The sequence below is a fragment of the Heloderma suspectum genome, chromosome 4 (assembly GCF_057233095.1).
Source record: "Heloderma suspectum isolate Gila_16-S chromosome 4, 16-S_ref, whole genome shotgun sequence".
In the NCBI taxonomy this organism is placed as follows: Eukaryota; Metazoa; Chordata; class Lepidosauria; order Squamata; family Helodermatidae; genus Heloderma; species Heloderma suspectum.
The window spans coordinates 140,469,591-140,482,736 of NC_139461.1; the positions used below are offsets into that span (position 1 = coordinate 140,469,591).

The following is a 13,146-nucleotide window of genomic DNA, read 5'->3' on the forward strand; positions in this document are numbered from 1 at the left end:
GAGAGAGAGAGAGAGAGAGAGAGAGAGAGAAGAAGAAGAAGAAATGATTAAAAACAACAGTAGAGAGAGTGAAGTAGAAACCTCAGCATTACTCATGAGGACCCAGTAAAACGTCTCTCCTTACCCATCACCCTGTGAAATTTGCACCAGGAACTGTTAGCAAGTCCATAGAGATGCCACTTAAGGTGACATTTGAAAGAAATTTCAGTTTCTTCTCAGGCCAAACGTTGGAGGAATTTCTAAGGAAACCATGTAAAATACCTCCCTTGCCACCTTCCGAAAGTGTTTCTGAGCATTAGAGGTCTGTGTGGTCATGACGTCATCCCTTTCAGTTCAGTTATGGGGAAGTAAAATAGTAATTTTAATCTACCAGTCCTGTTTTAACTGAGACCATACAACCGAAGAGCTGGCACAAGGCATAAGTTGGGATGGCCACCCCCACTTAGGGATGTACGCATTGTGTAAAATCCATTCCATCTGTATTTTGCGGATTGTCAGGCTCCTTTCTTTCTGCTGTCTGCCAATTGACGGAATCAGATTTTTTTTGTTTCTGAATTTGCTCAAATTCTAATTTGCACAAATGCGCAGTTGTGTAAAAGTGCCTGTGCAAGAATGTGCAAATTCCCCCAAAATGCACATTTTCACGCTTTAGTCTATTGGGTGAATGTGAATTTTTGGCCAGGTTTTTTATTTTGTATATTTTTCTACTATGAAATTTGCACAAAATTCAAGAAAGTTAGAAAACCAGTCTGCAAGTCTGAGGAATATGCCCGACAGAGGAGAAGGTGGTCCACTGCAGAATCCGCAGGTCGAATTCATGAAAATCCAAAGTCATTTGGTTCCGTTGCATGTTTCTCCAACATCCCTACCTCCACCCCAATAAATGTTCTTAGTTTTATCAGAAGTCTTTTGGCTTCCCGTTTGGTGACATTAGAGTGGCCAGATGCAAAAGAGGACAGGGCTCTTGCACCTTTGTATAGAAGCTGCACCTGCTGAAATTTCTTCTACTGCACAACTATTAAAGGTGCAGGAGCCCTGCTTTTTGCATCTGACCAACCTAGATGACATTTTTCTCAAGAGTAAGTCCAGCTTCTCCTTGACGTGCTTGTGGTCTATGTGGAGAGATGATGATGGTGGTGGTGGTTTGTACTGAGGGGCAGTCCATCATGTGAGCCCCACTTGCATTTGGAACTGGTACAGTTCAGACACTGGTTGGTCACCTCAGTGAGAACTAGACCGCTATTGGCTTTTATAGAATTATTCTAAGGATTGTCAAGAATAACTTATTGGAGGTTCTTTGAACACTGGCAGTGTTAAATATTATAATATACATCTTATATTTAATAAATGTTAAATTTTACAAATGTTAAGTAATATGTGTCTGTGTAATATTTTAAATATAAATGTTAAATATTTATAAAAGTAAATACAAATTAAATATTTTTATTTGCATTCCTATCCCAGCATACTATTGAGGAACTCAGTGTGAACTTGCAGGTCTGGTTTCTTTGTACAAATAAAAAGGCTGCCACTGCCTTCCCTGCAGACGGTTGCTCCTCAGGGCAGTTCAAAGAGCCCCCCCCCCCCCTTGCTGGAACGATCATGTGCTGCCAGTTATCACTTGCGTCTCTGAACTTCTTGCTAGTCATTGTGCAGACAGCATGTGATGGGCCTGTCTATAAAATGCATGACCAGCTTGTCTGGAGGCCCAGCAAGCCATACATTGTGTAACTGGCAAAAATAGAGCTCCGTACATGAAGCAGACTGCACAGGCAGGGGAGCTGATAATAGAATGGGAATAAATTGTGGAACAGAATTCTTTCATCTCTGGGTGAAGGGTTAAGTCACCACTGTTGCAACTCACACTCCACCTTTTATTGGTAGTTTGAAAGGAATTTACGTTCCTGTTTTCTTTGTGTCAGGAGAAAGCAAGTTCATGCGAAGTGCTGTGAGGTAACAAAAGTACACTGGCAAATAAATCTGTGGAGGGGGCAGGGGGAGAGAGAAAATTACAGTAGAACAGGAGTTTCTGTCTCTTTGTGTTAAAGTGGCTTTCTTTAACATGTCCTTTGCTGTGTTCATAGAATTTTGCTTTTTCTATGGGCCTGACTGAACAGCTTAAGGCACGTTCTTACTTTACTAAATATATATTGAAGTTATGTGGGTTCAGGAGTACACACATGCTGCCAGTGCCCCAAGATGTAAAAGTGTCCATGACACCGGTCCGGAGGAGGAGGAGGGCCCAAGAGAGTTACTGTGATAGCAGCAAACCTGCATAGAGATGGCAGGCACTGGTTGGCAGGCAGCCATGCCCTGTACCCACCTTAGATGGTGGCCAGAAACAATTCCCCTGAATCAAGGCCTCCTTAAGAACAGCCTGCTTGTGAGTAAGGACCTACTCAAGTGTAATGCAAAGGAGCCACAAAATGGGCATTGTTGAAGGCTTGCATACAAAGGGTAAAAGAAAGGAAGTAGCTCTCCCTGCTTAGAGAGGGAGCCTGGAGTCTCAGTGAAAAAGGAACTGGGTGACAATAACTCTTTCTTCCAGCTGAGGCCAAAGTGGGTTGAAGCCTGCCTAATTCCATCCTCCCCTCCTTCAGTATAGAGTATCAAGTAGAGCTCAACTGTCCAACTATAGATTAATTCTGTTACGACCCGGACAGTGGGAAGTCTAGTTGGGCAAGGTTCCAGGTCTGTAGAGCCTACATGAGTTGTGCTTGGCCTGCCTTGCCCAGCAGGGTACACCTATCTTGCATCTGGACTGCTGGCATAAAACGTTTTCCCGTTACATAGCAGGATGCAAGTTTAAATCAATTGTACCATTTCACAGTTGTTAAGCCCAGCAGTGTGCTTAGGACCAAAATGTGCTGTCCTTTTACCAATTGCATGTGAGTTGACAACAGCACCGTGCATGGTGAACTTGATGTGCAAGTCCAGCATGCACAGTACGCTATGCAAAGATGACATCCAACTTGTGCAACACCACTGAATCTAGAGGTGGATGGTTGCACCTGGTGGACGGAATGAGTGCAATCCTGCTCTGCCATCTTCCATGACTCTGCACACTTATGGCCTTGTCTGAACCACCTGCAAACAATACCACACTACAGCAAATAGTTTTGACAGCCATTGCATGCCATTGTGTGAATGCATTGCAAGTGGCCACCACACAACAATTTGTATGAACTACTAGACCATAACCATAATAGACAATTACCTGCGGAGGCCCATTTGTCAGGGATGCATGCCTCTTTCACTCCCAAACTGTGGAATGCGTCCCCTCAAGAACTAGGATTGACTTTTAGAAAGTGTGTGAAGACACATCTTTTAAATTTAGCCTTTTAAATCATGTAATCATGGTTTAAATGTTTTACTGATTTTAATGTTCTTGTTTTTCTTGTTTTAAGATTGTATTGTTTTAAATTATGCATCACTGAGATGGCTTTTTAGCAAATAAGGCAGTATGTAAATGATAATAAATAAATAAATATAGGATCCACCTGATGCGCTATATCTCTGTAGTCCTTGGGGCCAAAAAAGTTGTGTACCCCTGGTGTCAGTAGGGATGTATGGATTGTATAAAATCCATTCCGTCTGCGTTTCTCAGATTGTCAGGCGCTTGTTGTTCCATCATCTGCCCACTGACGAAATTGGGTTGTTTTTGTTTCCGAATTTGCACAAATGTGTATTTGCACAATTCTGCACATGCAAAAATGCACAAATTGCCCCCAAATTCACGTTTTCACACTTTAGTCTATGGGGGAATTGTGCATTTTTGGCTGGGTTTTTTAATTTGTATATTTTTCAACAACAAACTTTGTGCAAAATTCAGGAAAATTAAAAAACCAGTCTGCGGAATCCACCTGATAGGGGAAAAGCCAGACTGCTGCGGAATGTGAGGGTCGGATTCATGGAAATCTGAGCTCATTTGGTTCTGTTGCGGATTTCTCCAACATCCTGTTCTGTTCCATTGTTGTTTTGTGGGTTGGCTCTACCTCTCATCCCTCTCATCCCACCTCAGTGCCTTCTGGGTTAACTTGGTGAATTTCTAAAATTGATGTGGGAATTAACTTCCCATGCTCAGTTTGCTGCAGATCAGTTTACTTAAGTTTTCACTTCACTTTTCCTTAAAAGCTACCAGTGTGCATGTATGTGCATTCTTTAAAACATTGCATGCAAAAAGTGATGTTGATGTGATCACACAATTACATCAAGATTCCTTCTTGTGCTGTGAGTTAATCATTTCCCATATGTACTCCTGCACACTGGAAACTTCTAAAAGGGGGGTGGGGAGATACATAATTGAAAATGCAGCAAACTGTACACAGCATCTGAAAATACTTTGTTTTAATGGAAGAATGTTGCTTACTCATTGGTGCTACTCCACTAATAAGATCAGGTACTTCAAAATCCAGGAAGAAATTTGGAAGGGGAGAATTTTGTAAATTTTCCTAGACAGACTGTACTGAGAGAACTCTAGTTTTCTTATTCTTGTGAAACGTGAAGCATTTCCCTGAAATAGTCTTTGAAATTTAGCTGTGTATATCCATGTGAATCTAAAGGAAAACTGGGTCTTGTGGAAATCCACCCACCCCAAATGATGAGCTGTATACAGCTCTGCTTAACAAAATCTCTTAGCTTGTTTTCAAAAATGGCCATAATATCTGGGTTTACATGTGTTTGGGGAAAGAATCGTGGGTGGGAACAAGAGGAAAAGAAATATGCTGTACAAAGGGAAGAGAACATCTGTGGAGTAGCAATTAGAGGCAAATGGTATATATGGTTCCCAGAGTTGCTTAAAACCCTGAGATAATCAGTCATCTAATTAGTTGATAGCTAACAAAAACAAAAAACAAAACCCAACCCCAGACACATTTATTTGAGCTGGGGATCCAAACCACGGGAGGTAATCGGATAAATGAGATTACTATTTACATGGGGTTATGTTAGAAGTACACAGTGGATTTAGATAATCAAGATATTGGGTTTCAGATGTATTTAGCTGTTCGTGACTTTGTGCTTGCCACCTGTGTTGTTTTGTATGCAGGTCAAATGGTCACAAAAGAAAACTGCTACAAAGACCTACAAGTACAAGTGGATACTTCTTTTTGCAACCCCAAGAGTAAACCAGCTACTGGAATTGTTCCTTGCAAAATGCCAGCTTGCCCTCCCAGGTAATAAAACTGCACCACCAATTATGTGTTTCTTCGTACTTATTGGTAGGTCTATTTATTTTTATCCATTTATTTAAAATATTTGTAACACTTCTTTTGACTAAAAAGCTCCATATCGTTTTTTGAAGTGTAGTACTGGTTTTGCTGAATTTGCACTGGCTTCCAGCTTGTTTATAGGAAGAATTCAAGGTTCTGGCCATTACCTATAAAGCCCTAACTAATTAGGAGCAGGTTATTTGAAGGACCACCATCTCCCACTATCAGGAACTGCTCAGGCTAGGACCAGGAATCTTTGGCTCTGTGTAGCGATCTGTTGGAATGGGAGCATGTGTCCACAAGTGAAGCTCTCTCAGTTCCCACCCATCCAAGGTGGCCACTGGACCTTCCTGGGCTATGAAAGGCTTCCTGTTTGGGCTGGGACCTTGCCTGAGCAACAAGGTCTTCCTGATTCTGATGTGCTTCCATGTGTTCTTTGTGTTGTGATTCCTGTTTGTTCTTTCTAGCACATTTATTTATTTATTTATTTATTGCATTTATGCCCTGCCTTTCTCCCTCTCGCAAGGAACTCAAGGCGGCTTACATTATCCTCCTCCTCACCGTTGTATCCTCACAACAACAACCCTGTGAGGTAGGTTGGGTAAGTCACCCAGTGAGCTTCCATGGCCAAGTGGGGACTAGAACCCAGATCTCCCGGCTCCCAGTCCGTCACTCTCACCACTACACTACACATCCCTTTGGGTCTGAATCCTGCTTGTTCCTCGGCTCCAGTTCTGACCTGCCCTTTGGCTCTGGCTCAGCTCCTGGCTCACCATCCTCTGATAGCTTCCTACAGCTCAGCCTTGACACTCACACGGAGCCACTGACCACCCACTGCATTTATCATTGCTCAATGTCCCATTGTTGTTGAAGGTTCAGTTGGCCAGGCCAAAGGATACTAGGGCCTTTTCAGTTATGTCGCCCAGGTTGTAGAACAGCCTTCTCTGGGAGGCCCAGTTGTCCCTCTCACAGTTGGGATTTGGGTGTGCTGTGAAAACATTCTATGTTCCACTGTGCCTTGAGTTTGATTTAGCTCTTTTAACCCCTTTTTGCTGATTTGGTGCGTGATTAGGTGGGCGGTGCTGGGGGTTGTAGTCCAACACATCTGGAGGGCAGCAGGCTGGAAAAGGCTGCCGTAGTGAAATACCCAGATTTATCAGCATGTGTATATGGAGAAAGGAGTGGATCTTTCAAGGTGTCAGTGGGGCAAAATTTCTCTGTGCATTTTATCTCTGTGTTTCAAAGCTACAAATCAGGAAGTCCCTGATTGAAATCTCACCTCCGCCAGGAGTCCTCGCTAGGTGGACCTGGGCATGCTACTCTTGCCCAACCTCAGCCCCCACCCCAGCCCATTGGTAATACAGGGAGAATAATACTAACCTAACTTGCAGGGCTTATGTGGACCAACACATCTGGAGGGCACCCGATTGAGAAAGGCTGCCTGACAGCAAGTTAATATCTCACAAAGTGTTTTGAATACTCCGTAGTGCGATTTTAAAAGCTAGCCGTGGCCTTAGGCTTAGAAAGCTTCTTCATAAGCATAGAGAGCTACCATGTTCCGAGTCAGACCACTGACGACAACAACAACAACAGTGTTGTTTGCGCTGACGACCCTGGCTCTACAACGGTTCAGAGAGGAGGCTTCCCCAGTCCTGTTTCAAGATGCTGGAGATTGAAACTAGAATCCTCTGTGGAGTTCCTTCCTCTGACATTGCTCCCAGGTGCCTGGGATGTGGGCCAAACCTGCTGTCTGCCACTTGATAACGCCAGTTATCTGTGGGGTCTTTGTTTGTTTGCAGGTTTTGCTCCCCCCTTACAGATTGCAGACTGCTTATTTTGTCGCATAGAAGTTGGGGGAGCTTCCAACTATCATGCTTGGTTGTATTTACCCCAACTCGATATATAGTATTTACCCCACCTCTATATACCTCACCTCTATATCTACATAGTCCTAAGACCCATTCTCCGTCCTGTTTCTTAGATTTTGGCTACATGTTACATTCGTCCTGTGAAAAGTAACTCCTCCCCCTCTTAACCCCTAGAGCAGGGATAGGCGACTAATTGCCCTCCAGATGTTCTGGACTGCAGCATGGCCAATAGTTGAGGATTATAGGGAGTTGTAGGCTTTCTTCACATGGAGCTTTTATCCTGCGATTGAGATTGCTCCTTCACGGAAGTTTGCCGGCTCTTTACTTGACGCCGTGACCCTCCAGGGCATCTCCCGCACTAAATGCCCATTGTTCCATTTTTAAATAGATTGCGGATAATGAGCTATCAAATTCCCCCATTGTGTTGCGGTTGAGGTCCCTCCTCAAAAAGAGGAGCAAGATTGCTGAAAGATAATGGAAGGCTCAGCTACAGGGAGAAGGAGGGGGAAGGGGCTGAGGGAAAACGAAGCGGGTGAAAAGTGGAGTCATTGTGATCCTGTATTTAAAACAGAAGCAGAAAACCCCATTTTAAATGCAGGATTTTAGGCTGGTGTAGAGATGCCCAAAGTCTAAGACATCTGAAAGGCCATGGATTGCCTATTCCTGCCAATTAGAGACAATTAGCTGTTCGGGAGAGACAAGACAACCCTAAAGAAACAACAGAAGGAGAAAAGGCCAGTAGCTCAACCATACCATCAGCTTTCTTGGTCTTTCTCTGCCTTTTTGATAATCAGACTTAACGCGTGGTGACATTCCATATGATGGGTATAACTTACAGTCAGGATCTTAAGGCATGCTAGAGTGCGAAGGAGGGACAGAATGTTTGGGTACTGGATATTGAGAAATACGTAATTATAAGTTATAAATACACACATTCAGGCTTGCAGAGTTCTTATTAAATATAACAACAGCTATAGGATAATACATTCAGAGTAAAATATCCTGAAAGCAATTTGTTAGAGCTGCTCTTTCAGCAAAAAGGATCCTGTTTAATTTTTAGGCACTGAAAAACTTAGTTTAGCTTCGAGGACACTTCTAATTTCATTGATCCTGAATCACCATAGTGAATTAGTTATTTAGTCACAGCACATGCTAAAAATGCATAAGCAGTTATTCCTCCGCTCCTTGTGCACATATAGCATCTTACATCATTTATGTGACCTCTCTCAAGTTAAAAGAGACGTTGCAGTACTGTCTAAACCCTCCAGACATCACTTCTGTGTTCTACATGGGATATTTTAAAATTCATGGCCACAAGCTCTGAAGGGTTTGTCTGCGATCCCAATTTGAGCATTTAAGCTAGCTGAGCCTGCACATGAAGTCTATAAATATTAGGTTTGCACCAGAACAAAGCTTAAGCTGGTTACTGAGTTGCTGAGCATATCCCAAATTTGTCCAGCATAAAACATTTATGTTACATTCTCCTCATGGGTAATATAAACGGATGATAGAATTCCAATTAAATTGAATTGAATCCATTCATTATTTAATGTGATGGGAGGGTCCAAGGAAATGTATTCACTTCTGTCTAAAGTTTCTTCATAGAAAGGGATGTCAAGTCATAGAGCTTTCTTGATGGACTCTTGCTTTCTCACCCACTAAGCAGAAATTGCAGTCTGATCCTAACCATATTTGCCTAAATATATGTGTCAAACCTTCCCCCCTCACACACACACACACACACGCCCTGCATCCTTATAATAAATTTTCATCATGCCCAAACCTATCTCCTGCTGAGAACTCCTCTCCCATCTAGCTAGCAATTGTCATCACTGACACCACGAGAGGGAGAGGAGGCTATCACAAGATGCCCTTCCATCGTGTCTGGGTCTGCGTTCAAGAGCCCCTCCTCAATGGGGACATGAAGAAAGGGGATGGGAAAGCCCTGTTGTGCATGTGGTTGTCTGGATCTAAGCCAAAACAAATGCATTTAAAAACTCAACTCATATCCGGACTTCATTATGTGCCCCTGCGCTACATCATTGGCTAGTAGGGGTAAGAAAATGCCCTGTCGGCTGTCGTGACAATATCAAGACATAGGGTAAGTTACAGAGGGTGCTTCTTTTTTGGTGGCCAATCCATATTTCTTCCAATGTGCTGTGCTGCCTCAAGGATCCTCTGGGATTGTACTGGAAAACAGCAAATCAAATAATTTCAAATTGATTATTGATTTCAACGTTGTCTACTTCCATGTAAGCTTGCATAGAATTCTAGCCTGAACTTCAGGCACGTGTGTGCTAAGTAAACTGGTGAGTTATGCTTTGCAACAGTAAATGTGCCCAGTACTTTCTGAAACTGGGATATTTAGTAATATAGCCTTGAGTCTCCATTTGAAAATGAACATAGAATAAACACCGTCAACCTAAAGACAGCCTGGCCCTATCATTTGAATTTCAGCTGCTGCGAGAAGCACAGCAGCAAGAGGCCCTTTCTCATGTGTCCTTTTTCCCATGGGAGCCTCTAGGCATGGCTCCTTCCTGTGCTGTGAAGGTACCTGGGCTGTCAAGGTCATCTCAAAAACCCTGCACCATGTAGCACAAGCTCACACTGCAGCTCCTCCTCCCTACTCCGGTGTTGCCCATCCCAGAAACTGCAGGATGGGCTTCTTTCGTATGCCGCCCGTAACTTCCCCAGTGCTCTCTGAACAGCATAGGAAGGAGCATGGCTGCAGTGGCTTCCACAACACAACGCAAAGAAGGGGCCCTAAGTGCCCAAACACATTATCTGGAGAATCGTGTGCTATAGTGCTTATAGGGCTGTCCCTGGGGTGAGCACTTAGGCATCGCCCTGAAAGAGAACCAACAGTTCGCCTAAAATGTGCGTATGTTAATTTATCTGTACAGATATAGATTTGGGAATAATTACTATAATTTGTAGAAATACATCTCTTCATAACGGGGAAGACTGTGACCAGGTGACCTAGGAGCTGCTCAGCCTACTGCCCAGTAGCTAACTGGTGAAGGGCAGCTTCAGGGCCCCTCCCCTCCCTTCTTGTGCCTCTGTATTTTTCAGCTGGACTTGGGCAGAAAAGCCCTTCGAGGAGAGGACTGGCCTTTGTGAAGTAGGATACAGGGCAACCCTAGGTTTACCCATCAGGATGCAGGTCACAGAGGGTGAGGGGTTACACATTTGAATGCTCCCCCATATGTAAAGATCACTGCACATAGGAAACTAGTATGTCACAGCCAGAATTCTTCATGGACACTGAGACAGGAGGCCAATGAGACAATTGTGGAAGCAATTTCTGCACTTAGCTTCTGTCACTTGATTTCTTTGTCCTGTTTTCATAAATACAACCTTAACCCCAGTGGAACCACCAACACCTATTCAAGTCAGGGTTTCAGGACAGAATCATCAAGATAGGGATGTGTAAATAAATAAAAAAATTGCGAGAAAATGCTCAGTTAGGTGGCATTTACAGTTCAATCCTATGCATATCTATGCAGAAGTAAATCCCAATGTGTTCAGTGGGGCTTAGTTTCAGGCAACTGTGTATAGCAACCTTCACCCTCCTGGTGCCCTCCAGAAGTGTTAGGCCACAATCCCCAGCAAGCATGGGTGGCTGGGGATGCTGAGAGTTGTAGTTCAACACATCTGGAGGGCTCCAGGTAGCGGAATGGTAGCATACAAGATTGCAACCTTATTAACATTAATAGCCCCAGTTTAGGATTGTATCCAGCAGCAGCAGTTGAGCATTACATGCTCCATGAAATGCAGTCTTTTCGTGGGGATTAACGGAATATACCCATGCCTTGCTTAGTGCACATACAGCTTCACCTTCCTAGATTACAAACAGAGTGAGCAGTTGTGCATTAATGTTTTAGGAAGCAAGATAAAAAACAAAAAGGAGCTGTGAAGCAGAACATCCAGAAGTGTTGTGTTGACAGGAACATTTTAGGTCACTTGCTAAGGACTTGGGTTGCTGCTCCGGGTCTCTCTTTCCGCACTCTTTGCCAATCAGCTGTCATCGTCCCCCGGTCTTTTCCATGCCAAGGCCTGATATCGGGCAGTAATCTTGGGGAAAGAGAGAAGAGCATGAGCAGATTCCTGGGGCAGCCTAAAACCTGCTCCTAAGGTCAGCAGCTAGAACATCTGTTCAAACAGAAGAACAAGGGAAAATATGACAGCAGCAGCGTGCCCGACAGCTTTGTCTGCATTTCAGTACTGGTTCCTAGAAACAGCGGCAGAAGCAGAATATGTACATGGCTATTAAGTACAGCAGAGCACATGAATAGAAAGCATCTAAACAAGCTGTACTTACCATTTTGTGATGAAGGATTGATGGGGTGTCCCCATCGCACTGCTTTATTTCCCTTGCAGCAGTGCTAGGATGGGGGATGCATGATGTAATCTATTTTATACATAGAACGTTGTATTTTGAAATCTGTAATAGAACAAATTAACAATTTCTTGAAAGCATATAACAGATGGGGGAATGGGAACTTGCTAATATGTCAGCTACTGGTTTGCATAAAGCCACCCAGTGAGTTTATGACTAAGGTGAGATTGAACCAGGGATGTCCTGCTCTTTACAGAACTTCTCTTTCAATTGGCTTTTCTTCATCTGGCTTGTTTTGCTTGATGAAATGGTCTCTGTAAAGCCAAGCATTTTGGTTGCTGCAGTACTAGAAATACTGCCACTATTTCTTGCATTTATTTTGTTGTGCTGAAATATTTATTCCCAGCTTTTCCAGGAGGTCTGCCTAGTAAGTCAAGATTTGGAAGGAATTATTGGGTTGGAGCCAGACTTGGTCATGCTTAGAGCTGATCCACTGAAATCAAGTTTAGTCAGAACTTAAGTCCTATTGATTTCAGTGGGTCTACTCAAAATATGACTACTCTGGGCCTAACCCATTGTCATATCTTAGATTTACCAAACATGCGTCAGAATTTAAAAATGATTAGATTAACAGGTGAGGAAAACAGTATCTTTCATTTGATGAGTGTATTACAAATTTGTGCAGTGTTCCCCCTGGTTTCTTTTCTTCCCCCCCCCCTTCAACCACATTGTATCAGGTATTAGTAGGTATTACACAGTTTCAAAAATAATAGGGGATTGTACCTGATTTTTCAACATTTGCCTGCATCTTCTGGATTTCCTCTGGGACATTTGTCTGAGTTTTGCTTATCCTCTTGTCACAAGGACAAAATGAGATAGCCCTGAGCTCTTTGCAGGAAAACCAAGATACAAATATGACACCTACAAATAAATAAAATTCTCTTCACATTGGCCTTGACAAAGCAGTAACCTCCCCAAATGTAAAATGTCTCTGATTCTTTTTCTAGCTGGTCCGTTGGTAACTGGAGTGAATGCAGCTTGACCTGTGGAGCAGGGGAGAGGTACCGGCATGTTCGCTGCATGCAGAGAATTCAGTACAAGCCAGAATGGGTACCAGACTCCCTTTGTCAGTCCCCTGCCCCGGTCACCAGCGAACTCTGCAACACGCAAAGTTGTCCACCTACTTGGAGTGCTGGGACGTGGTCTGAGGTAAATTAAATTCACAAATGTTTTCTTCATATACCGGAGCTGTTCTGGCAAGGTGCTCTGGAAGTACCTTCTAGAGCACAACCAATCAAAAAAACCATGTTCAGCTATTCTTTCTTTCCCTCCTTAACATATTTTTTTTCTAGTAAGAAAAAAGATGGAAGAAGCGATGGGAAACACAGGAGCGTTACAAGTTGAGGACGTAATTGTGTCAACCCCCCATAAAATTCCATGAACAAGGCAGGGCAATTGCACAATATAAGCCTCGCCCTGGGTGTTATTCCATACTTTACCTCAGCATCTAGTGTGGAAACTGTCCCATATCATGTTAGACAGCTGCAGAAAAATCTGCATGTATGCTGAGGCACCCTTGCTTTATTGGATGGAAACTGATGTTCAGCAGTACAAGGCTAATTCAAGGCAGAAATCCACATTCATGATACATTCTGAGACTGCACTATTGCAGAGTATAGGCAGAGATGCCATTGTAAAACTCGCCATTCACAGAAAACCAGCATGTCAG

General features: G+C 43.3%; 1 protein-coding gene across 1 annotated transcript in view; it reads left to right on the forward strand.

Annotated features, from left to right (window-relative positions):
- Positions 1-13,146, forward strand: part of ADAMTS16 (ADAM metallopeptidase with thrombospondin type 1 motif 16) — a 108,853-nt gene that overhangs the window by 80,147 nt on the left and 15,560 nt on the right. Inside the window, exons 18-19 of the mRNA XM_084848157.1 lie at positions 5,048-5,174; positions 12,425-12,626. Of these exons, the coding sequence (XP_084704283.1) occupies positions 5,048-5,174; positions 12,425-12,626 (329 nt within the window). The remainder of the gene's footprint in view (positions 1-5,047; positions 5,175-12,424; positions 12,627-13,146) is intronic.